General features: G+C 38.4%; 1 protein-coding gene across 6 annotated transcripts in view; it reads right to left on the bottom strand.

Moving 5' to 3' along the window:
- The window catches only part of EPC1 (enhancer of polycomb homolog 1), a 67109-nt gene that overhangs the window by 3596 nt on the left and 35912 nt on the right, over window positions 1-27601 (bottom strand). For 3 of the 6 annotated variants that reach the window (XM_030943716.1, XM_030943717.1, XM_030943714.1), the window contains 13 exons: window positions 21398-21557; window positions 19285-19430; window positions 18993-19199; window positions 18472-18620; window positions 17011-17167; window positions 15528-15704; window positions 15327-15416; window positions 15093-15241; window positions 13631-13983; window positions 8048-8131; window positions 1760-1878; window positions 806-947; window positions 322-688 (listed from right to left, as the gene is read on the bottom strand). In XM_030943716.1, coding sequence (XP_030799576.1) covers window positions 322-688; window positions 806-947; window positions 1760-1878; window positions 8048-8131; window positions 13631-13983; window positions 15093-15241; window positions 15327-15416; window positions 15528-15704; window positions 17011-17167; window positions 18472-18620; window positions 18993-19199; window positions 19285-19430; window positions 21398-21497 — 2240 coding nt within the window. In that variant the 5' untranslated portion in view covers window positions 21498-21557. Of the gene's footprint in view, window positions 1-321; window positions 689-805; window positions 948-1591; window positions 1879-8047; window positions 8132-13630; window positions 13984-15092; window positions 15242-15326; window positions 15417-15527; window positions 15705-17010; window positions 17168-18471; window positions 18621-18992; window positions 19200-19284; window positions 19431-21397; window positions 21558-27601 lie in introns of those variants that run through there. The other 3 variants (XM_030943718.1, XM_030943715.1, XR_004060526.1) reach the window with 3 other exon arrangements.

Here is a 27601-nt window from a genome sequence, read left to right as displayed (position 1 = left end):
GCAGGCTTACTTTTAAAGGACAGATTTGTATTTAACTTTAGAGTAGTTCAGCCTTCACACAGAACATAAGAACCAACAGCTCTATTCAACAGTGGAGATTTTTTATTTGCCACAGTACTGCAACATCACAAATTTCTCTTTTGAGCTAAACCTTATTTTTCAGCTGGTGACTAGCAGAACAGCCTGGAAAACTTACCAATGTAAAAGTCTGTCTATTCTTGGATTCCTCCCCAGGTATCCCTTTTTGACCACCACTATGCACATTAATTTAAAGCCAGATATCTAATACTGGGAAAACACAAGCAGATCTAAAACCCCTACCTTGGTACTGCATCCACAGAGGACGAAGCTGGAACCTTGGGCACCTGACAATTTGTTGCTGCAGCCAGCTTTAAGGCAGATGATGGAACAGCACTTAAAGTCCTAGGTATATGCCGTGCATTGAGCGTGGTGATAGAGTTTACAGTGGCAACTGATGAGGGTACAGTTAATCGAATGTTGTTCCCAATCAGAACCTGAGTTGTTGCAGAATTGGCAGCAGTTACTTGGTGACTCAGTGCACTGTGGGAACTTGAAGTCTGCGTTATATTTGAAGGCTGTAACAAGGCTGAACCTGCTGTTGACGATGAACTTGTATGGACAAGTGCTGTAGGTGTAGTACTACTGAGGTGTAAGCCCTTGTACACTCCTGCAACAGAAAAAAAATATCAGTAAGGTCATTTTTCAGAAAACACTCAACTCTAAACAGACGTGTCTTCACTGCAAAAATCAACATGTAATCAAATTCTGTCAAACAGTTGCATACCTGAGGCCTGAAGAATGCCATTCACCCCAATTCCAAGCACCACATCATCCTTCATTTTGAATCCCATCAGCTGTTCTGATGTAACCAAAGCTGAAGCAGCAAATTGAGCACTAACAGAATCCAGTGTCTTGGAAACAAAACCCTAAAAAGAAAAATGGTGGCAAATATATGTGATTGATGCTTCTAAACTGTCAGTACTCTCCCCATTTTAAAGCTACACAAAACCTAGTAAAACAAACATCAATACACCAATAAATCAGAACTGTGGACCAGTCATTCTCTCAGATCAAATATTCAGCATTTGGTAAAGCTGGTTAAAATCTCTACTGTGATTTTTTTGTATTACCATGCACTTTTAGCTCTGTTAAAACAACCAAGACGATATTCCCACAACTATTCAAAACACTAAGAAGCTGATTTCCGAAGTTCTATGTAACAACACTGTTTCACAGATCAACCTGTTTTCATGAAACTCCAAACTCTAATCAGCAACTTGGAGGTTCAGATTGCAAACAACTTCTGAACCTTTTCATGTGTCCATCACCACTGTAATCTCCCTACATATTTATGAATATTAGACACTTTCACAGCTGTATGGAGGACATACGTATGAGTTAGCTTTAACTGAAATTCTGCTCTGAAAATCCCCCAATGACAAGAGGATGATGACATGGCTGGAGATTTCTGCAATTCATATTTCTATGGCTTTGAAAATTTCATTAATTGACTGATCCATCTTTTTTTTTTTTGTTAAGAGGGAGCAGAGGCAACGCCTGCCACACTCACCTGCAGTGTCCCTTCTAAACACTTTACAGAATGGCTATGATGTAGATTCAGGCGAAAGCCACTTTCCTGTTGGTTAGTTTCAAGGTTCTATGGCAACAGTTGACAATTAGAGATGAACCCTGGTGGGAAACAATGAGGGATAAATCATAGCACAGACAAATCCCTCACCTGTGATGTGTTGGCAGAGGAATTACTATTTGCTTGCTGTTGATGAATTTGTGCAAGCTGCTGTTTCTGCATTAGTGCCAGTTGCTGTTGATGTTGCTGGTATTGTTCGGCTGTAAATGCTGAACAAAATATAAAACGAGAAAATATTGTATCAAAATATGTAGGAATTGTGTATATAAACACATCTACTTTATAAACCTAAACCCCCACCCCCAAAAACTACCACAACAAGTTCCTAAGAGCCTTAATGCACCTTGATGTCAAAAAGGCTGACATCTTCCTAGAAATTTTTGTCCAAACAGCTTCTCTTTTTGTTTGTTTAGTATATAGGCTTTAACTAATACTTTAACTCAAGATATGAAAAAGGGAGAGGGAGAAAGACAGCTCCACCAAAAACTCTTTAAAAACAGATTAAAAAGAATGATTAGGTAGAAATGGCATCACTGTTTTCACCTTGTGAAACTACAGTATCAGCATTATTAGTGAAATAGGCTTATATGCCAAACTTGGCAACTATGCCCCTCACTGACAGCATTCTGAAGGCAGCAAGGGCCTACAACTAAGATTTATGTTTCAATTGAAAACATCAAGTTGGGCATGCAAACAACTGTGCAGGCTACTGCTGTACAGTACCTTTTTTGTTCGTAGCTGCATGTGTACAAGTAACTCCATCAATACCAAATTTCACAGAACTATATCCTTTTCTCTAAAATCTTTGAAAGGTGATTCAGTGCATAACAAGTCAGGCAGAATTTTATCCATTTAACCCACAGGTATAAAACTGACAAAGCATAATTCATACAGATTGACAAGAGATGCCCAATGGTGCAGCAGAATCATTTCTTGCACTGAAGTTAGTAATTTTTTGTTTTAGTTTACTTTTCCAAAACAAAATGAAGTATCAGTTTTCAATTTACAAACTGAATCAAGGTTAGAGTTTGAATGCCCCTGCAAAAGATACACTTTTCAGATTTTCCTTCAATTTTATATTCAGATTGTTCCCAAACATGTGCTGTAAATAGTACTCATATTTAAGAATGCACTGGAAGTCACGTTTTTGGAGAAGTTCACTATTGCTTGGCAACAAATCCCTATCACACTTAAGTCCTGTTCACAAATTGAAATTTTTAAGAATCTTTTGTTAATCTACTCCTTCAGGCTTGCTTGCCTGAAGAAAACACATTTATATCAAAACCATAATAATGTCCTGCTTCTGGATACAACAGGATTCTGAAGACCAATTATACTTCATGTATAAACTTGAATAACAAGTCAGTATAAATGGCTGCAATATTTGGAAACATCAGAGCACACACTCCTGAGCATGCATTTTCCTGGTGTATTTCTCTTTTTCTGGTGTTCAAATATTGTTCAAACTACTTCTGGTAAGTACTAGAAATTGCACTGAAATTATGACCAGCAGTTTCCTATTTGAACACTTGAAGCTATAAAATTTTACTCAGTTGTTACATTCACATTACCTTTTTCGTAAGTAACATCTTTGAGCAAGTAAAGATGTAGCACTTATTTATACTGCCACAAGCAACAAATTACTTACAATTACTTCTACAGTTCAGTAACACTGCAATATTTTAAAATTATTCCTAGAAGAATATCTTAAAAGTAGCAATCTCACTCATAAATGTCCTTACAAAAAAACCCACAAAAAACCAAAAAACCCAAACCAAACAAACTAGAATTTACTGACCAAATACTCAAGGAGATGACTGTTTAACAAAAAATAAAATTTACGAGTCCTTTAGATTTTTTTTTAAGCTGCCATCTAACACAAGTTAGAGCAAGAAAGCTTTAGCACACAAAAATTAACAGGTAGAAAGCTGAGCAGCAGTAACAGAGGGAGGAAAATGGATATACTGTTCTGGTACTGAGAGATATGTATTGTTTTTTCAAACCCTAAAATTTAGAATCAGCATACATTTAGCCAACATAGTGCCAGTGACATTGAAGGTTCCATTTATTTACTTAGGGTAGGATTTATTAGGGTGTCCTGTGCAGGGACAGGAGTTGGACTTGATGATTCTGGTGGGTCCCTTCCAAGTCAGTAGATTCTATGAACCAAGGTATTTTACTCTGTAGTATAGCACTGTAAATATATTGCTTAGGAATAGATCGCTTAAGTGATATAAACAAAGACAATCCACAGAATGACAAATAAGGGAAAAGAAGGATATGCTGTACCACCATCTTTAACTATGACTAAAACTTCCACCATCATAATCACCTTACTTGTGCCTAGTTAAGTGAAATTAGTAGCTCATTTCAGTTTTCAAGCCCTAAGTATATTTAAGATTCTAGCTATAAAACAGAGCTGAGGTAAACACAGTCACCTGTGTTGGTTTAACCACCTCCAAAATACTTCTTTCTTTTGTAACAGCAGCAAATGAAGCTTACAGAGATGAGCTGTGTTTGTTTAGGAAAGACTATGCTAAATAATGGCTGGAAGCACTCTATTCTTTTGCAAGTGACATTTTGAAAAGCTGCATTTTTGAAATTGTACATCAGTTATTTTCTTTTAAACAGCCTGGGACCCTTGGAACTGTATGCTTCTCAGCACTCTGGAAAGTTGTACAGCTGTCAAAGGAAACAAGTGACAGAAGAACTCTACTACCACCATAACCCTCATCTATATTCCAAATGTTCCTCCTCCACTCAAAAATACTACCTAGAAAATACACTCAAGAACAACTAATTTCAGTTTCTTCAATTTAGGTTAAACACTCAGCAATGTTTTTGCTGCTTCCCTTATTAAAAATAAAAGCCTGACAGACATTTCAAAGTATTATTTCCAACACTATCAGGGGTTTACTCTTAATTTCTGAATCAGCTGCATCTGGTTTAGAAAGGCAATTCTGCTCAGAAAGGGCTGCTGCAATCTACAGCCTCCTAAAATAATCTGATTGATATTCCTTTTCCATTCCATGGACAGAGATGCTAATGTACCAGAACAGGTTATAGATTGCTATTACATAAGCCAGGTCTTCCCTCTCCATGCTAAAGAAATGCTACACTGAAGGTTTTAATGAGAACATTGCTACTGCAGTGAACTATCCAAAGCAAAATTTCTTCTGAAGACCTGCAAACTAGGATGGCATTACTTTATTCCTCTTCTGTTAAAAGCCATCATGTATTTTGTTTACAATACCACCAGGTTTCTTCCCCTCCTGCTCTCAGACTACAGTCCACATTACATTTCAAGTTGAAAAATAAACATAATGATTGTGAGATATAAGTTGCTGCTGAAAACTGCCATTCCTATGCATGTAAAAACCCATTTGTATGTACTTTACATCAAAGTACTTTCACCTATGTAACCTTACACATTCATTTCCTGTGGCACCCAAGCGTGACTGGAATTGGGGAAATCACATATGCTTAGCACAGTGAAGTCACAGGTGTACTGACTGTACCTCTACATCTGCAGGTAAAAGCCTGAGCTTCTCAAAGAACAAGTCTAAGTTCAGCTGTCTTTTTTTTAAAGAATCAATGCAAACAGAATGTGTTACTGCACAAAAACACAGCTGCTATTAATGTGTTATGTGGCTTGCAGAGAACACTTTCTGCTTGCCTGCAATGTAGCAGTGATGCAACTGCATGGGTACCAAATTCAGCTTCTTGCTAACATCAATTCATCTAAAAAAACCAGTGAATACCCCTAAAAACTTTCTTCCAAAACCTTTATTCTCTCTTCTCATTTTTGTTAGAAAAAAGAGAAAGGTTTTAAAAGCTGTGTCCTTTCATGTGTCAAAAGAAAAATGGCATATGTAGAAGTAGAAAAAATAAATGTCAATGTCTTTTTGTCATACACTGCTCTTCATCTGCCTGGAAAAAAAAAAAAGCAGGCAAGTAGCAAGCCCAGACCTTTTCTGAACATTTAAATCAGTAACCACATTTCTGGTAACTCAGGAGAGTATTGCTACACTACACAGAGTTACAGATTCCTGACATTACCGGAGACCTTCAAGGCTTTAAATAACATTAGTAAAGCAACAGAAAGCCAAGTAACAGCTTGAAGTTTAAAAAGGAAACAAATCACAACAAGGTTTAAAGATGACACGTGAGATTTTAAGACAGGCCCTTATATCAGCAGCCCCAAACAAGGATGCAGTGCTTACAGACTCTTCTCAAACAGCATACTCCAACCTCAGTCGTCATGGTTCCATCACACAGTAATGACTATTTAATAGTGCAGGATTTACTAAGTTAAACAGTGATGAAACACCCGTTTCATCCACTACATAGAATGACTACATAGTGATGGGTAAAGGGGGAAATCTCAACCATCACTACTAATACACAATAAAAAATAACATAACCAGTTCAGAATCTCTCAACTGTCTTTCACAGCCAGCAGCTGTATCTTGCCACAAAACTTCTACATACTTTCTGAGACACCTTCAGTAATTTATACAAGTCACTTGACTCTTAAGTTAACCTAGCCCAACTCCTTTTCTAACATTAAACATGAAGAACCTTTAAGCACAACTCTGCCTGAAGTTATTCACATCTCAAGATGGTTACCAGAAGATAGGGAACTCTTTACCAAGAGACATAGCTATTTCTTGTTTGTTTGCAGCACACTGTACCAAGTGGTAACATCTCAGCTGAGACAACCTTCAGATCTGAAGTCGGTACATGATGTTATGCTCTTATCCACTTCATTTAAGAGCTTGGGACAACACACACACAAATATTCTGCAACTGTATTGGTGCTGTACTTTGGCAGCAAGGAAATGTTTTTGGGCTTACAGACCAGAAAAGGAATGGAAGGTAGAAGAAAAAAACTACCGGAGTTTTCAGCTTTCAGTACAAGGAATGAAACCCTATACATTACTGATACTGACTGACAGGATGACTCAGTATCTCCTTAGTGACAGCTACAAATTCTGTTTTATTAAAAACTGAGCTATTTCATACTGCACTATAAATGTGTTTTACTACAATCACGTCTATGAGTATCTGTACTTTTTGGGATAATGACATATCTATTTTTTGCTTGAACTAAGCCACTGAATATAATTTTTAAATTGCATGATTCTGTTTACATATCAACCAAATTCTATGGGATGGTGATACTCAGCAGGTATTGCTTTTCAGAGCACAGAGTAACAGTGATACTGTCAGTGGACTTTTCAAAGATCCATAGTTTGCAGCAGTTTTACACTGCAATATAAATATTCTAACAGTGCTCACTGATTGTACCACAGCACTTAACATGTACTAGCCTTACAATGCTGTAGCTTACATTTAGCTTCTCTGAAAACTCAAGTTCTTCCCAGAAGTGGCCAAAACCAGTGGCAAGAGAGTGTCTGTGGGGGGCTGGCTGTGCTATCGGTATGAACAGATGGGCCTTTGTACAATCAACAGCCACAGCTTCTGCTCCTGACTACTGCTGCAAGTTCTACTGGGAGGTGACTCACTTGTTACTTTGCTTCCCTCAAGAAGGAAAATACAGACTCTTTTTAAGTTGACAACAATAACCAGTTTCCTAAAAAACGCAGGGAGCATACCTCAGAAAGCAGAAAATGCATGTGCAAGCTCCTGGTCCCTCTACTGGCATTCTTTTCCATTTCTGGAATGGAAGATGCTCACTAGATTTGCCAGGCAAACTGAGCAAGCTTTGCGGAGTAAACACAATGAACTAGCTAGGTAAGCTTTTTTCTTCTCTAATAAAGTTTTAAAAAATTTAAATACTGAGAGACTCAAACAGCATAATTAAACCTTTTGACAAGTGTTTCAGTCCTGCTAAACATCTTAAGAATTCGATACTTAAAAGCTTAAAAGCTGTTTCATAACAAGTCAAGTATCTGTTCTCAAGAGCAGAAATGATATTTCAGTGGCAAACACTGAAACATTAAGACTACATTAGGTTCAAAGAACTTCTCTAATCCATTTATGAATACTAGATTCCATGATCCTTCCAGTGGAGGTGATAACCATTAAAAAGGTAGTTTTGATCAGAAGAAAGTTCACTTAACTAAAGCTTCCAAACTTTTTCAGGAACTCAATAAACTAGAGAACTGCTAAAGTGTGTGGAAAGATGATATATCATGTTACAATGTCCTCTTAAGGGAAATATATGAGAACATCACATCCCTGCTGTATAAGACAACAGTTAGTGGTTACTAATGCCAAAGTTCATGCAAAGCAAACATCAATCACAAAGCTAAGTAATCAGAACATCACATTTTTAAATCTGTATCTTATGAAAGATGTTATCTGGCTTACACTGCCTGGTTAAAGATTTTCTACTGTATAGCAAATTCTCACCAGTGAATTCAGAAGATTGGAGAGACTTAGAGCCATCAGTGTGATTTAGTATTTGATGCACCAGGCCCAAAGATGTTTCACTTTCTGAAAAGAAGTTTGAGATGGGTTTTACTTAAACATAGCATCATTACACAATGAGAACACGAATCATTATGCCCTTGATTATTACTGCAACAGCTTTTTATTTCAGCCCAACAGAACTGATGTGTGAAACTCCTAACATCAGAACGGGAGAAATTATAAACTAGATATAATGTCTATGTATGCACTCCCTACTTGGTAGCAGAAGACAGAACATTAATAAGGATTTTTTACTAGCCATTGAATGAAAGCTAGAAAGCTTCCTATGCAATTTTATTGGTCTGCTCATTGCTCTTAAAATGAGTTTCCACCAAAATGTCATGTGCTAGTTGGGTACACACGGTTTACTGCAGTTACAAATGTGACCATCCTGGCATGGGATGCAAGGTGTAACAGCTCCACAAGCCCAGATATCCTCAACTTTGGAGCAAAGTTTTACTCCAACTGAATTTAAAGTGAATGAGAACATCTAGTAAGACTACAAAGTCTTGAAGCCTCTGGAAGTGCTCAGGTGTTTTAAAAAGTACCAACTCTTCTGCATCCACAGTCACATTTACCAGACTAAAGAAGCTTTTTAGTATTTCCTCCTTTAACTAAGTTTAGGATGGGCTATAAACATCTGTTACTCTTGAGGCCATTGCTTTTCAACAAGGATCTCAACAGCTCAGCCACAGATGGGCCAAGACTATTAAATTCCAATGATAATTGGAAGCAGCCATTACAAATTTCAGTATTTTTCATCACCAAGTTTATCCTGTAATGTGAAAGAAGCATTTCAAAAAAGGGAAAACAGTAACACAGAGCAGTGTTGAGAATACTACAGATACAAGGGTTAAATAAAAACATTTAAACACAGCCAGTGATGGCATGAAAGCCATGGACAAGTCCTTCTATATTGCTATAAGGAATTGGCACAAGGATTGAGAAGTTTCCTCCTGTTTCTTTCTGGGAAAAGGTTATCTAAAATCTGGCATCAGGTATAACACCTTAACGACAACATGAAAAAACAGCATAGGATCAGAGTGGTTTGGGTTGGAAGGGACCTTAAAGATCATCTAGTTCCAAACCCTCTGCCATGGGGAAGGACACCTTCCCCTACAGCAGGTTCAAAGCCCCATCCAACCCGGCCTTGAACGCTTCCAGGGATGGGGCTTCCACAACTTCTCTGGGCAACCTCTTCCAGTACCTCACCATCCTCACAGTAAATAATTTCTTCCTACTTTCTTTCAGTTTTAATCAATTCCCCCTTGCCCTGTCACTACATGCTCTTGTAAAAAGTCCCTTTCCATCTTTCTTGTAGGCTCCTTTCAGATACTGGGATGTCCCAGCTAGGTCACCCCAAAGCTTTCTGTTCTCTTCTCCAGGCTGATCAGGTACAGACCCATCAGCCAACATTACATATTTGGGAAATGGAAGCACAGCTCACTACCCTGCTAGATCCCCAAGCATGCAAAATTGCTTTTAAAAAGCAGATTAAGAGGTCTAAAAAAAGCATGCAAGTTTACTGGGGAAAATGTTATTTCTATGGAACTGCCACAGTAGAAGTTACTGAACAGCAATGCACAATTTGCATCACATCACCTATATGTCTAGTTTACAAGAAAATGCAAGGCATTTGACAGTATTCTGGATACCCACAGCTTTTCATATATACTATGTATATTTCATATATACACTCCCAAACACAACACCTAAGAGTAAGACTCCTTCGAAGAGTGATTTCTCAACTCAGTTGAGCAGCTCCAGTCAACTGCCAGCCTCTTTAGCCCTGCCAGCTTTCAGACACTGTTTTCCAAGTGAACCAGCTTCTGGGTGAAGAAGGCAGAAAGGAACAGAATGTAAGACTGCTGCCTGCTCTTAGCAGAGCCTGGGAACCAGTGCTCCAGTATTTCACTAGTGACAGGTATCTCTGCTCTGCTTCCTACACACAAGGCTGAAATGGAATGATACATGTGTGCAGCTTGAAGTGTCTCTAACTTTTGTTTATGAGATCCAAGCATTCAAAAATGTGAATGCAACATATTTAATAGAAAGTCTCCAGCAGAGAGAAGTTTCTTAAGTGATGGAGGTCAAAGACTGCTATTTGCCTGGCAGAACCAAACCAATCAACAGGGGACACAATCACTTCAGCTCAATACTCATACCTACTGTACACTCCATCTCTGAGGATTACGACTGAGAAACCAGACACTGTTCCTTTACTGAAGTAATTCTGCTGCTGAACAAGTCAATTATCCCCAAAAATAATGTTTTAAAGCTCTTGCTTCCTTTTTAGTGGTATTCTGAATAACATGTGTTAAGACCTTTGAATCAGCTCTTCTCACAAGAGGGCAAAGGATACTTTTTCATAATTGTTAAGTAAGATCAGAAGGAACCACCCCCTTCACAAGTGATGCTACTTGGCCACTTGCTCCTGCTGCCAAAGTCTAGCCTTCAGCACACCACAAGTGCTCAGGTAACCTAGAAGGGATTTCAAGACACCCCTTTCAGTTTACACACAAAATCTGAATGCAACAACTTCCACACATCCTTAATACTGAGTATTCTGGAAGCCAGAATCAGAATAAATTGCATTTCTTCAGGATCAAAGGTAATTCAAAATGATTATAAAATACTCAGCTCTGGGGAAACCTCTCTCTGATTTTCAGGATGAAAATCAAGGCTCCCTGTAGCCAGAGAAAGGTATGTTACAGCACAGCTTTTGTAACATACCCTCTCATTAACAGAAGACCTGAGATACCATCTCAACCTCACGGCCCTGTTGGCCACCTATAACAGACCCAAGGAAAGTATTTCCACAGCAGCTGCTCCATGTCAGCAGCATGTCTGCATCATGCAAAGCAGAAAAAGCTCAAGACTTTCTTAGTAGGGAAACCAAACCCACTCATGTGATGGCACATCATAAACATGGCAACATGACCACCTCTGTTGGTCACCACAGAATCCCAGGATGAACATCTTAAAAGTAAAACAGCTTGACCACAACTTACAGTAGCAGTAAAAGGATAATATGACTTAAAAATACAGACTTATTAATAGACATTTTCTGACAAAAGACCAATTGCCACTTCAAAAACCTAAAAGGCGAAGAGAAACAAACCTAAAATATCCACACCACAAACTCCCAGCTTTAGAAACAACTAAGAAAAACCAAAAAGGAAACCCTACAGAGTTGTTAAGCTGCAATAGTAACTACTACAAAAACGTCAGTAGGGCTGCTAGATACCTGAGGTTCTTTACAGGATTGGCTACAGAAAGAACAAAGACAGAACTCAGCAGCTGCAGCCCCACTGACAGGCAGCTCTGAAGAAGTCAGACTGAGACATGAGACATTTGAACATGCCTGTGATCTGTACAGACAATGTATCTCACAGAATCCTTTTACAAAATGGAAAAAAAAAACCACTAAAACCACACTGGTATCAAGATAGAGCAGATTATGCTCCTTACAAACATTTACACCTGAACAGGTGATCAACAGCAAACCACACACACACAGACTTATATACACTCCAATGCCACAAGAATCACAATTAAGATTATATATAATTATAATTATATGGATACAATCTATCTGGTTATGTTAATAACAAGTGACTATCCAAAGACTCTGGTAACCAATTTAAAGTATACCTACCAATTCAGACAGCTGTATTTTTTTATTGAACATTCAATTTCTGTATCAAATCCTAGCAAAATTATGAAACTGAACTCCACATTTGTATTTTGAAAAGCTTGGAATACCTAAATATTTTTCACAGAATTCCAAGCACAAATGAATGTATTATACCAGGTACTTACACTAGTATGTATTATTTTCCCACAGGCTTCAATATGCAACCACACAATTAAAACCTTCTATGGGATTCATCACTATAAATAATTCTATTTAATTCCTAAATGATGTAGACAAATATCCTTACCATGTATTTCAGGGAAAAAACACTCTAAAAGCATGTGTGTGTGTTTATTCATACAGACACACACACAGACATGAACTTTAAACTCCATCAGCCAATTTTTCAAGTCTATGTGACTTTCAGATGTAAAGCACTGTCCATGAATACTTTGCAGTATATTTACAGTCTATTCAACACACATTAGTTTTGTTTTCACTCTCCTCATCTGGCTACCATTTATCACAGTTCAGCCTGACCACCAGACAGAGAATGCCCTCACTGACTTCTGGACTTGTTTTACTGATTCAAACCAGTGAAAGAGCAGAATTTAAACACCAAAAGCCACACTAAGATCACAAACCATAAGAACCATCAGTTTTAGCCCTAGTACACTTCCAGCAAGAAGAACCATGAAAGAAGAAAGGGGCATGGGGACAAGGACCTATTTCTAGGACATGGAGAAGAGGCATGAAATAAAGCAGGAAACAACTGCTGCTCACTAACTCTACAAGTGCAAGGAGAAAAAATTTTTAGGAAAAAGCCTCAAAACATGATACAGGAGGGAAAGTATATAACATAGTGGCACACAGAAGATTAAAGTTATTTGATAACCAGTGTAACAGTCTTTGAAGCAAATCACAAAACAACCCACAACTTACTTAGTTTATTAGGTATATGCATCTCTGCTCATCACACTCCTACATTATCAGGTTTTCTGATTGATTTCCAAAGCCATAATTTAAAATGGCAAGGAAAATATGATTCTAGATACTCCTTACAAAACCATGGTGAACTTCTAAGATTGTTTTATATAAAAAATGACATCACTTTAACCTTCTATATAAAGATGACATTTACAGTAAGTAACTCATGAATTTTGATGAGTTGGTAAGTTCCATTCTAACCATGTAAATACCACTCTTCCAGTGAGAAGAAGCAAGAGTGATGCTATCCAATAGTGTTCCAATTAAAAACCACTAACACATCACATTTTTTCAGAGTCAGATCCTCAAATCGGTAATTAGGTTCTATAAGATGTAATCTGCCACTTGCTGACAAGATGTAGAGGTGATTAGTCAAAGAATTTTGCTAAGCATAAGCAGATGTATCAGTGAGGGTGGGCTAGATACTTCTTGGCTGGGAAATGCCATTTAAGCTCATTTAAGTTCAAGTAAGAATTCATAGCATGCTGGGACTCTAAATGCAAACAATCTACCTAAACATTTCCCATCACTGCCAGACCTTGTACAAAAAAAACTTTGGTACATTATATTTATATTAAAATTTCAACTAATATATTTTTAATTTCAAAAAATCCAAATTTTCAGTGACCTTAAACCCTGCACAATACTGTTGTTTCACCTTTTATGTTTCGACAATTGCAATTACATACCGTTGTAGCATTTGTATAAATCTCAGATGCAGTACACTACTGTTAGCAAAAATGCAAATAAATTCAACGTAGCAAAAAAAGATACACTTGAAGATATGCTGTCACCATCAAAATCGACCACAATGTAAAATATGGATGACCTAATGATATTCTGGATTTTCTGGAATAAGTTTAAAACTTCTAGAAGCAAGTTTGTTAAAATAGACATACCAATATGTGCTGAACCACTGCTACTTTTACTTTGTATAGAGGTACTGCATGTCTGGGTCCCGGGTTGTGCTGTGCCTGTTCGATTTAAACCCCTGTATAATTTCCTACAGGAGAGTTCATCATTGTCACTGTCATGTAGGGATGGTGTCCGAGGCCTAAAATGCCGCCATCTACATGATTTGATATTGACTAGTATCTGACTGAGGTCTTTTGAGAAAGATTTGTCCGAGGTATTTGTTTCTGAGGTATTGGCAAATTGACTGATTGAAGAGTGTTGTGATGAGGAAAAGCTTTCCAAATCCAGGTGATGAAATGCACTATCGTAGTCCGAATGCGCTCTGTCTAGTAGCACCCTAAAATCAGAACAGCACAAATTAACAGCGGCAAGGAAACACCAAGGAAGTCATCAGTTTGATATGTGTGCTTGTGGATGATTAAAGGACAAAAGCTACACAAAAGTGTTCTAGAACAAGCCAACACACACATACACACTCCCCTGACACAATGCATGACCATCTATTATTTCACAGTATTTAGGTATTTATTTAGGTATATTGCTAGCTTCTATTGTCTGAAGAAGAGCTGAGGTACAACATGACATTTTTATTAAAGACACTTCAACAACACATCATTAAACCAAAAAGACCTAGAGAAAAACACTGCTTAAGTAAAAAGTGATTAATATGTCCTCCTAAAGTAACTTCATTTCCAAAGCCTTACTCCCATATACAGTGACTATACCTACAACCATCCCAAAACAATAGGGATGCTACACATTAACATCCAAATCCCCTTGGAAACCACCCAGTAAGAGCCATCAGATTTCATTCCAACTCTGTTGATTGGCCAAGCCGGCTTACTAATAATATGTGGAGAGGTGCTAAGCATAAATTTGAAGTGCAGATCACATCCTTACTTTTCATAAAAATTTAATACAAATGTACTATTTTCTTAAAGACATCACATACTTACACACTCAACCATTTATAAATTGTTTTTGGTAAAGGTAGTTAAAAGCAAAATGACTGAAATAAGTAATTATTTGATATTCTTCACAATGTTTGAAATTTAACAGTTATTATCTTTTCTAAGCATCTCTCCCAAAATCACCCAATACTGTCTAAACTCTGAAAAGCATCTTTTGTAAAATACTATTTTTGTATCTTGAAATGCCACTATTTGAGGATAATTATGCTAACAATTTAAAAACAAACCAATCACAACTGAAGATACACACGCATTTTCATGCCAAAAATGGGAATGCAAGCAATAGAAAACCCCGAGAACTATTTATAAAACATTACTAAAACAGTTTCCACTAGTGTATGGAGACATTAGCAAGCTAATCTCCCTGTGATGTCTCCAATTTTTAAATTTTTGGGGTTTTTTTAGACTTTTTCTTCTTTGCATCTTACTGATCTAATTTTCTTTTTAAAAACAGCAACAATTACACAGCACTTACCTTCCACCACGGCCAACCCGTCTCCGTGCAAACCCAATACACCTCTGGGGGACAGTGAGGGTGGTTAAGCAGTATCTGTAACGCACATCTCCTAATCTTCCCTCCTTAGGGCTACTCCACGGCCAGTTGCCAGGTTGGTCTAAATGAGGCTTAAAATAATTTTAAACAATTAAACACAAGATGTTTTCACACAGTGACACTCTGTCTTACAGTGCACAAGGAAATTCTACTTACAGCATAGTACTGACAGCCTGCTTTCCTACGGAAGGCAAAAGGACCATCAGGATCATTTTCTTCCTCAGCCTCCGAAGAACCAGACAAAACCTTTGAAGAGGGGATGAGGTGAGAGTGGTGTATGAGGAGAGGTATTACAAAATTCCTGAGTTTTACTTCTGCTCTTTCCCAAAGAGCAGCACAAAACACTAGAGGTCCTACCTGGGAAAGAGGTTCATCATCTGAGCTAGGAAAATCATATTGATTCAGATCTTTAGCATTAAAGACTGGCAGTGCAGCAGGACTTGTCTGTTGAGGAGTAGCAGCAGCAGACGAAGGTAAGACTTTTGGCTTCTTCTCATACTTTCTTTTGGGTCTAATAACATCAGTTTTATCTTGCTGCAAGGAAAATGAATGCAGTGTAAAATTACACACAAAAGAAAGTTACATTAAAATAGGAGTTTACTTAAACTCCTGTGTAAGCAAGTTAACAACATGAATTCATCTCTCTACCATGTTCTAGTTAAACATGCAGTCATTTCAGAGTGTCTGAATTTGATTTCCAGTAACTGAGACACTGAACAGACAACGTGGAATCAAACACTGTTTGCTCTATCTGTGGTAGGTAATTCACTAGCAGTTAAGGTAACAGTACTACTTTGGAGAAGGAGACCAAAATATATATAATGATATCTAGGGGGCACCTTTTTTATTTCCTAGCATTTTTAATTGACAGCCATTTATGCAGTGTCAGGGTATAAGTAAGTACCAAGCAATGGTACTTAGGCAAAAATAGACTTGTCGAAGATACCTATAATCTTGCAAAGATCTCTAAAAATTAAACACGTTTCCCCATACTATGCAAAGTCAAGTTTAAGAGTATTTCCCAAGTTTGTAAGCTGTGAGACACTGCGCTGATCCAAAATCACTGATAAGCAAGTACACAACAGCAATCACAAGGACAATACTTTACTACCAGTGGAAGAATTCACTGATCAAAGCCACCTTTTCAAATTCAGAACAGACTCTGGATATCCTTCAGTTATAAGTTGCCTTGGTTTAAAATTCAAATTATACCTCAGCCTTTATCCTGTGTCACCTGACCTATTTAACATGCTCAGCTGTTCGCACTGTAGCTATGGTTTGTATGACACAAAATTAAAGCCTGCAGGGAGAAAAGTACTTGTCAGCTGTCTAAATCAAATAAGATTATTTGATATTTTACTTAAATATTAAACCAAATATATACAGCAGGGGGAGAATTATCAATGGATCGTATTTCAGAAACAAAACAAACCCTAACCCTCCATATTGAAGTAACTACATAACTTAGAACAACACATGGTATTCACATCATTAGTTCTCTCTTCATACAATGCCTAAGGATAATAAATACAGTTTTGTTCAGGACATCCCAGCTTTACAGACAGTAGTAAAGAAAAATGTTTCCATCTTCCTGAATAAGAACACAATTGCATGTATCCTTTTATCTGTAGTTCGTCTGTACTTCCTTTATTTCTGTGTTGAGGAATGCTGGTAATCTGTTATCCTTGAAACTCCAACAGAACAAAGCCATTTTATTTCACTTGCAGCTTTGCTTCCCTATTGCCAGTTCCAAAAAGATTCCTCCCTCCTCCAATCCTAAAATGGTGTATTTTGTACACTTCACAGCACAAACAGTAACTCGGCTACTGACATGACTTACTTTAACTTTATATTCTTTCAGTTCCATAGCTTCTTGGTGTTTAAAAGAACTGCTGTTAGTCACAGGAATAATGGGAATAGCATAGGTGGGTTTCAGCGGCTGCCGCTGAGCCATGACTTCAGACATGATCTCTCCACTGTAGTCACCCAAATTATACCTGAAATCAGAATAAATTTTATTTGTTGGAGTACAATATCCATCTGGTAAAAAATTGAGAGAAACAAATTAATACTTGCAACCTGGGGTAAAAGGAATATCCAGTATATCAGCAATAAGTGCAAAAAGTATTATTCCAGAGAAGGAGATGAATAACACAGCAAATTCACTGCAGTGAATAATGCTGACAGATAAAAAAGGACAACTATTCTGTAAAGCATCTCCAAAAGGTAGTACTGTAAAGAAAAGGAGAGGATTACTCACCCCTTTCCTTGGGGACTGGTACCAGTTAAAGAATTTATCACTCAAGAAGTTTTAACAGTGAAACAGAGTGTCTTATTCATGAATCCTCCTTCTTTTGTGTTACAGAGTACTTTCCAATAAGCAGATCCATGAAACATTACATTTTAAGTCCTGTCACAAATGCTGAGTTGAAATACAGTTCTCTACTCTGTGGGAGGGATTTGAGTCTTTCCTCTATTCAATAGCTTATTTCCTTTAAAAAGCAACTGGAAAAATCTTCCTGATTTCTCTTCCCTCTGCTTCTGCTGCAAATGCTCAGGGCTTAAAAGAAGTGCCCTGATAGAGCCAATTGAGCTTGTCTCCCTAAAAACCCAGACTAAGAAGTCAGTTCTGCAGTTTTAAGGTACTGACTCAGAACATTTGCTTTTAAGCATGGACACTTAAGCTAGAAAAGTCTATTCAGATTCTAAGTATCAACCTAAAGGACAACTCCACACTACAACTGTGATCTTCAGTCAACAGGGAAAGTGACACTTGGCAGAGCATTTGGTCCACAACACAGACAACAGGATGGCAAAAGAAGCACTAGCTGGAGATGACTCTCTCATTTAATGCTGCATGAAATGCTTGTTTTCCTCAAGAGGGTATTAGATCAAGCTTTTCCCACAAAGAATAGAGATCATTAAATCAAAGAAGAATGGCATTGATTGAAACTGGCCTTAAAAATAGCTGGGATTGCCATAATCTACATACTTAACACACAATTTCAAATGACTTTGCTTGAAACTATGAGCTCTCTTCTGGTATAATATACAGAGTAGATACCTAAGTTTGAAAGTATCTACACATGTAATAAAACAATGTAGCTTAACATGACAGTAACTCTCCCTTAATAAGTAACTTCCTAATGTCTTATTTTTCTCCATAGGCAAATATGAATATGCTATCCTGTAGATGTGAAACAGTCTGAATTATTTTAAAAATCTCCCACTGTTCAAATATTTGCAGCAATCCAAATATAGTTTCCAAAGCTTTCTGCAGCAAATTTTCAATAAACATTACCTCTTTTCCATAATTTCCAGTGTTAAATGCAGCAACTCTCTCTTGCTTTTTTCCCTCCTTTTTATCATCTCCAGGATGGTTACTGCACGACTCAGATCTCGACGCAGCTTCAGCATCTTCTCGTAAGAAGCTTCATCATTTTTCCGATTCTGTAGATACATAAAACACGTATTTCCCCACATCATTCAAGTTAAATAATCTGAATTAAAGTAAGTTACAAATATTTAGGTATATTAAAAAAAAAGTCACATGCTAAACCAAAGAGAAGCATGTGCATGTTATCAATGATACACAGCTTGCCAATACCCTAAGTAGGTTTAACAGTAAATTTAGTGAAAAAGTGAATATAAACTTTCATTCAATAGTGCAACTAAAGCCATTTCATGTTTTTTGCCCTTGCAAATTAAAAACAGAACATTCCATTTTTTATTATGTTGTAAATTTTTTCTTTAAATAAGCAACTTCTGCAAAGAGGGAGAATTAAAAGAAAGAAAAGCTGAGGGAGGCACTGATACACTTACTTTTCGTGTTTGCATCTTTTCTGTTCGTCTTCTAAAAGCAACGTAAGGGTCATTTGTGCTGGAGCCATCTCGTTTTTCCTGCTTCACTGCTGGAATAAGTGAAGGACCTCGACAATTTTTCCTCTTTTTAATCCAGTACTCATATACTTCTCTGATCAATTCATCATCTTCCTTTAGCAACAGCTTGGCCTCTTGCAGGCTGACTGGCTAAATGTAAAACCCAGCATGTCACTTTCATACAGTAATACATAGAGCGTGTATTTCAAATTCTTTATTCAAAGTACCGTTGTACCTGCTGACCGCTGCCCTTTTCTAGTCTGTCTATCATCTCCTCGAATTGCAAAGGAGAGATGTCCATTCTTTTCTTCAGCTTATTCACAAAGATCTCATCTTCCGAATCCAAGTCATAATCTGGCTGCTCAGCATCCAAACTAAAAGCTAAATGATACAGTCAAAGTTAAAGTTAGTTTTACAACAAAAAGGAATTGTTCTAATAGCACCCACAGCACACACCACACTTCTCAAGAGAAAACCAAAGTTATTTGTTTGAATGATGTAATAATGCTACTTCCACATGGATGTAAACATTGAAGTTTTTTCCTTGAAAAAAAACTACCCTGTTAAAAATGAGGCATAAAAGTTCACATCTACTTGTTATAGTTTTGTTAACCAATGAAAACTTATTAGTGGTCAAACCAACTAACAGATTACTGCCTCACTGCTTCAGTAAGACATTTATAGATTCATTAAGATCTTCAATGCTGCCAAGCATTCTGGAGTTTTATGTATTGTACAATCAGCAGTTCAGATTTCAGCCCAAACACACATCAAAGGTATTCCTAGCAAAGCATGTGCAGCCTGTATTACAATGATCTTCACATATTCCCATCAATGATTTCTGTGATGCAGATGAGTCAGATACACTGGCCCAGCATGATCTACCCTATGTAGCAAAGCATCTCCAAATACAAGTAATGTCTTGCCGAATGCAAACAACTGTTTGCCATGGTATCCTATGAAAATGCATCACTGCATTTGAAATGTGACTCCCTAGTTCTCATGCCTCATTCAAATTGCTCTGGCTGGTAAGAGACACAAATTTCTTTCCAAGTGCACATGTGAAAACACATATCCATTTTTAATAAAGAAATAGGTAGAATACAGTGCAGCTTAAAATTGACAATTCTGGCTGTTAGAACAGCCAGATAAGGAAAATAAGAATGAGAAGTACAACCTTAATATCAGCATGGAAGACTGCTAGTAGGAAGGAAGAACTTTTTTACAATGAGGGTGGTGAAACACAGGTTCCCTGAAAACTGGTAGATGCCCATACCTGGGAACATTCACAGTTAGGCTGGCTCTGAGCAACTTGATAAAGCTGAACCCCCCTCATTGCAGGGAGCTTAGACCTAGGTGAGCTTTAAAGGTCCCTTCCAACGCACACTATTCTACAATTCAAATATTTTAAGCAATTACTGAGGATCAGAATGACATACAAGTCTAGCATTTAACCAAAGTTAATTAGGCATGAGATATGTTCACATAGCACAGATACTACTTTTCCAATTCTGCTTATTACACCATACAACAGAATTCTGCAACAGACTGTATTTTTCATAATTTTTCCAAAGGTATCTAAAGGAATGTGGTGCTCACATGAAGGGTCATATCCATAGCAAAGAGCTGCTATCTTCCAACAAAACCACAACAAATTTGCAAGCCATCCCTCATCTGCTTTTAGACATAGAATACTTCCACCAGGCATAGGCAAATAGAAATACTTCTACTGCTATTGTCATGTCTGGTTGGCTCCCCAATCCACTCAACAGCCATTTTATCCTGGAGATGCTTAAGGGACAGGTATTCTGATTCTTAGGTATGCATTGTGTATTTTCCTCTTTAAGTAAACTCGTATCTGTGCTTGCTAACAAATCTAAATTTCCCTCTGAACTGTTACTACTGAACAAGAATTAAACATACTTCTTTATCAAGCAGAATTTTTTCAACATGTTGAAAAATAAATTCTCAGAAGTCAGTCTTGATGGGAGCTCAGATGTTTATGAATAATATCTTAACTACTAGCAAAATTAAATTCTCACAGAATCACAAAGTTGGAAGAGACCTTCAAGATGGAGTCCAACCCAAGCCCTAACACCTCAACTAAACCATGGCACCAAGTACCACATCCAATCTTTTTTTAAACACATCCAGGGATTATGACTCCACCACCTCCCTGGGCAGAAAATTTTACTACTTTATCACTCTTTCTGTAAAAAACTTTTTCCTAACATCCAACCTATTATTTCCCTCGGCACAGCTCAAAACTGTATCCTCTCCTTCTGTCAGCTGCTGCCTAGAGAAAGCAGATCCAATGCAGACTTCAATGAATGAGTTACTTTACTTACGCTGTATGTGAATCAGCTGCTTTGGCATTTTAAATTCTCCAGGATATATAGATTCATAGTATGCAATATTACTTTCTGCTTCTGGAACCGGTATAACCATGTTATCCCTCTTCTCTCCATAGACTTGTTGTGCTGAGATAGCCCGCTGCAAATGATGTTCCTATTAAAAAAAAAATAAAGTGAAATGAAAACCTGAGAAAACATTTCCAGAACTCAGCCTCGCTCAGGTTGAAGGAGGTATTCCTCTGCAAATGCTCTCCGCAAAGCCCTGAGCTGAAGAGTGGACGCTGCCCGGGCTGGAGGTTCCCCGGCAGGTGGCGCTGTCCCCCTGCACAGCCCTCACACCCCGCAGCTTCCCGACTCCCCCAGGCCTGCCGGCGCTCCTGGCACACCGAGACACGCAAACCGTCTGCTAATCCATCAAGAGAGACGCTTAAGACTGATTAGACATAGAGTATAACAAGTAGTTGCAGACAGATATTGACGACAGTACTATTCTGTAGTTGCCTTGGCCATTTATTGCCAGTAATGCCAGAAAACCACAGAGGCGGCTTTGCCATCATTGCCAATGAACAGCAATGATTTCTACCCAGCGAATAACTCCTAAAGACGTTCTCATTTATTGCAATGCTTCTCATTATCCTCCCTTTCCTTCTCCTAATCCATCAAAAAACAGTAAAAATGCAATCCATTCTCCCCATAGTTCTGTCAAGAGAGCAAGCAGTATCAACAGGGTTCATACAGTTACTAACAGAAACCACATGGATGTGCGCATGTCTTTAGGTGGCTTACCAACAATACAACAAGGTATTTTTTTCCTTATTAGCAGTGTTGGTTTCCTAAGTTTCTATTCTGTTCCTCCCCAGGTGCTCAGTAAACCAGTGCTACAATAGTTATGCCAACACATCTCTCAGTGAGATGCTGCGAAATACTCGAAACACTGAAATACTCTAAAGCAGGAACTGCAGCAAAAGGGCAGCAGTAGATAGTTGGTTTCAACACTGAATGTGTGATGTTTATCCATATGATCTTATCTTTGGCTGTCTGACTTCAATTTAAGTACTTTGGTACAAGAAGAGCAACTAAGATCTTCTGTCTAAACTTTATAAAAAAATAAATAATCAAGAAGGTTATAAAATAGGCTTTATTGTAAACTGCAAGGTTGACACAGCCTGAAATTCAACTGGGTTCTAACATGTAATTCTGCTGAAAGAATTCACAGGATTTGAGCCTATCTTCACACAAGCTACAGACATTATCTCACATCTGTCCCCTAGTTAAAAAGCTTCTTCATGGAAAGGACCAATCATGAGAACAAGGCATAGCAGAGCTGCAAGCAGAACTCACTGCACTGGTTTTGACCTGCAGCATTTGTTAAGTCCAGACATACACATCACCCAGGAGGTGTGGCAGCATTCCTTCCTGGGTATGGACAAACTAACTTATTTTCTACCTTTTACTGAACTACTGCTGTCAGACACCTCAATATTTTGTAAACTGTAATAATTCTTCAGGATTACACAGCTACAACTTATTGCCTAACAGGGACCTAAGCTTTATCTTCATATAGCCAGTAGGATTCTGCATCAAATAGATAATAATAGCCAATGTTCATTTAGTTAAGCAAACACTTACTGGTTTTATAATAATATTAAGGGTTCATGGTGTCTTTATCCCAGCTTGTGTTTCTAAACACCAAAAAACTGCTTTATTTCAGAGAAAAAAAGGATGTCATACACTAAATTAAGATTCCAATTTCTCTGATCCACCTCTGACATGGACACAACTAGTAAGTACCAGTAGCCTATAGTTCTGTACTAACAGGTTAAAGTTACCTGTATTTAAAGAAATCTTAACAGTATTCTTAAAACAAAAGCACAAATCGCGATTTTTCCTTTCATCCCAATTACAAAAATTTGTGAGCAGAGTCTTAGCAGTGCCACATATTATAAAAAGCAACTGGATGAAATTTCTCCCACTGAAAAAAGCAACCCTGCTTGTTAATTGTTCATATCAATTTCAATTCACCTCAAAAGACACTCCATTAAACAGAAGAAACTAAGCAGACAAGGCAACTTCCCCTTACGCTTCCATGCATTAAAGTTTTCACTTACTTGGACAAACCCAAAAGAGCAACTTTGCCCCAAACTTCAGTATCTCAGCTGGTGGCTCAGCACATCTCTCTCATTCCTGGTAATTGAGGTGGGTTGAGTGCTGGCCCAATACCAGGGCATTCACTAGAATTATTTACTCATTTTATGCTGTGAGATAAGAATTAGGAGATGGGCAAAAGCAAGCTCAAAATTTTGTATAAAGAGTATAAAGAAAACTTTATTAACAGAACTAAAGAATAACACGAATCAGGATAGACCTTCAGAACACTTCTCCCCCCAGCTCTCCCTCCTTTACCACTGACAACAAAAAGGTTCAAAATTTGGTATTTTCAGTCAGTTTACCACTTTTAAAATAATCTTTCTTCAGTTCACTTAGGGAGAGGAGTCTCTCCTGCCATGCCATGGAGACTTTTCCACAACACACAGTTCTCTCATGTTTTAATTTTCACAAATAGCAGCCACCCGGAAACCTGCATGGCGAAGTTCCTCCCATGGTTTGGTAGAATTCCCACAACTACTACTACCATGGGTCATCTCAGCTTATTGGGGTGCAACTTTAAGGATGAGCTGTTCTAATATAGAAACAAAAGTTCTCTTCTATTATCTCTAGTAACAGAGGTTTTCAACAAAGGGGACACTAGCTCGGTTGGTTAGAGCAGCATGCTGATAGTGCCAAGGTTGTGGGACCCATCCCCAAATGGACCATTCACTGAAGAGTTGGACTCGATGACCCTTGTGGGTCCAACAAGGTTGTGGTTCCAACAACCCTGTGGTTCCAACTCAGAATATTCAGTGATTCTATCCCTGGGGCAAGGTTTCTCATCTCTCTCATTTCTCTCTGTTCCAGCTCCTCACTGGATCACAGCTACTTCAACATCTGCTTGCTTCAACACTGGTGCCTCTGCTCATGGCTGAGGTTAGAATGCCACATCCCCCCAGGGCATTCCAGGAGTTACAGGGAAAAAGCAAAAAAGAGTCTGATGTTTCAATTATATCTTTACTATAGCCTTACAAAAGAATTTCAGCCCAAGACTAAGGCATCTCCTCATTCTCCTCCCATCTGCGATTTGACTCCTCCTTCACAGGCTTCAGCGTCTCCGTGTTGTTTTCTTTACATGTCTTCACCCTTTCCTTTTCTCTCACTTGAGAGAGGACTGAGACTGATGTCTGCAAGTTTCATCCATGCACTGATAGAGTTGGTATCTTGCTGGGGCTGGTGGACAGCCATGTAATCTCTGTCAGGCAGCTGAAGAGTGCAGGGCTCAGCTGCAGGGCTCTTTTGCGGTCCTGCTGCGCTCAGTTCCAGCCATGGAGCTGCAGGGCCACCTCTGCTCCCAGCCACAGGGCTTTCCTGGGGCACCGGCAGCATGGCCTGGTCATCCCGAGCAGGGCCTGGCCTGGCCCAGCCATCCTGAGCAGAGCCTGGCCTGGCCCGGCCATCCCGAGCAGGGCCGGCCTCGCCTGGCCTGCCAGCCCTGGTTAGAGCTCAGCAGCAGCAGAATCTCAGCCGAACTGCACCGCAGGCTGAGCCAGCATCCAGTTACCTGTTCAAAGGCCAGAAACAGGAGAATTTTTCCCGGGGTTTGTTCATTTTTAAGCGTGATTTCACAGAGGCACGTTCACCTTTCTTAAGGGGTTTAATATTCAACATTCAAAACTAGCCAGTTGACTGGTTTTGTTGAGTCTGGAGGAAGCTGCTAGCAGTCCTCAGAGAGAATCACTTCTGTAACCGATGGATTTTCTCTTTAACTAAAAACCAAGCTATGCTAGACCACAACAGTAATATATATAAATCAGGTACAATTGTTAATTTCAAAAGCAGTAATTTTTAACAAGAAAGCATGCTAAATATCTACTATTAACTAACACACTACAGTTTACAGTTTCTATTCTTCAGTCATTCTCCACTGTGATTGCACAGCTGATTACTCCAAGATGCAGCACCTCATTCATTTGAATCCATAGGCTTCCATTTTAAAATGCAGTGGTTTCATTAATTTGTCAGAATGATTTTAAATTCAAATCCTAATCAAACTTTCTGTCTGCTCTTCATGTTACAGGAAGATTTCTATGTAGATACTGTAGTCCCAGTCATCCCTGAAAACATCACCTGGCATTTAAAGACAGATCACCTGGGAAATTCAACAATGTTTTCATTTTGTCCATCTATTTCCAGATATAGTTTTCCAAGCAGATTTATTTCTACTACACAACTGCTTCCATTCACTGCATAACAAAGCAGTATCAAAAAGCCTTTTTTATACCACTATCCATTAGGGACTGTGCCCTGCCACAAAATGAAGTTCAACTGGGTTAACTGGGGGTTTGTTCTTGAAAATCTCTTATTAGGTGTCCATAGAGATTAGTATCTTCCAGGTCATCACGAGGGCCAAATAATTTACATTATCAATATTCCTCCAGGAACTGTGGGTAAGATCACTTGTTTGTAACCCTCTAGCTTCCACCTTTTCAAAAGTCTGTTGACTGTTATGAGATTTTGGGATGGAATTTTTGAGGGATTTTATGGGGTTTTTTGTTTGTTTGTTTTAAAGCATGGTTTAGTGCCTTTTCTCTGTCCTCAGAGATCATCTGCCCCTCTGAAGTTCTCAAACAGCTGTAAAATTATTCCAGACTGTTTCTTTAAATTCCTGGCATGAATTTTAGATGGGCTAGTCAAGCTCTAAGACTATAATTTGTCACATTAGAATAAAACTTATCTAACAGTCACCACCACAAGGTTCAGTCTTGTGCCCCTTGCTGTCATCCTCCATAGTACCACAGCCTTATGTCAAACTGAATCTATGATGACAGCTATGGGAACCAATTCCACAAAAAGCCATCACTGTTCCTGTTATTTCCCCTGAAAACAATTAGAAACAATTAGTCATCTGAAAAATTGGCTCCCTGAACTGTCAGGATGTGTGTATGCAAAGCAGTGGGGAAATGCAGAAGAGAGAAAGATGATCCCCTTTGGCAGCAGTTACCCATTACACTGGCTTAACTGCTTCACTAAATTTAAAAAGTCTTTTTAAAATGAATACCAAAGACAAAAGCCCCCCCACTAAGGAAACATTTCAACCATCTCAAGTATCAAGCACAATCAAGAAAAACGTCTTATTAGAAAGATTCACAGAATATTCTCATCTTATTCTACACCTTCATTGCTAGATGGATCTCACCTTGTTCCTTCTTTCAAGATATACCTTTCATGTAAATATGAATTGTTCACATATTTTTGTTCCTATTAACAAGTTTCCACTTTCTTTCTTAATGTGCCCTTCTGATTGAAACAGCATTGAAATACCTGCATTTGTTTTACAAAAACACTCAGACTGAACTGCTTAACACCACACAGCAGGCTGCTTCAAAATTTATTCCCTTTCTATCCCAGCTTGCTTCCCTTAGATCTTTCACACTTACCATTTCACAACATGTACTTATTGAAGGGAGTTTATTCTCCCTGAAACTGCTTTGCACTTATACATTTCACTATTTTCAACCTATTAACTGTGCTTATATCCAGACAACCTTTCATTTTCAGTTACTTTCTCTGCCTGACATAGATTGCTATTGTAATTACAATTTTAGGAGTGCTGTAATGCTAATTTGATCCAGTAATTTCAGAACAATGGTACTGTTCTTCAAACTTCATTCCTTTTACTTTTTACTAATGCTCGGCCAAATTTCTGTTATAGATTAAAGAGTTTATACAAGAAAACCCTAAAAATCTGCTCACCTTTCTAAGTGCCCAAGTTAGTTTTCCATCAGGTTAGCATCCTACACTGGCTCACCAAGTGGTCTGATAATCCCAACAGAAAAGGGATGCAGTGGGAGCACTCAGCTCAGAGAGAGAGGGTGTCTTAGGAAAGGCACAGCTTCACCACTCTTTGCACCACTCAGGCAGAAACATGAACCAAGGGGCAGGCACTGACCTCTTTTCTCTGGTGACAAGTGACAGGACCTCAGGAACAGCTAGAAGCTGTGTCAAGAGAGGTTCAGCTTGGATTATTAGGAAAAGGTTCTTCAGCCAGAACAGGCTCCCCAGGGAAGTGGTCACAGAACCAGCCTGACAGAGTTTGAGAAGTGTTTG

This window comes from Camarhynchus parvulus, chromosome 2 (genome assembly GCF_901933205.1).
Source record: "Camarhynchus parvulus chromosome 2, STF_HiC, whole genome shotgun sequence".
Taxonomy (NCBI): domain Eukaryota; kingdom Metazoa; phylum Chordata; class Aves; order Passeriformes; family Thraupidae; genus Camarhynchus; species Camarhynchus parvulus.
This window is presented reverse-complemented; position numbering and strand designations above follow the sequence as displayed.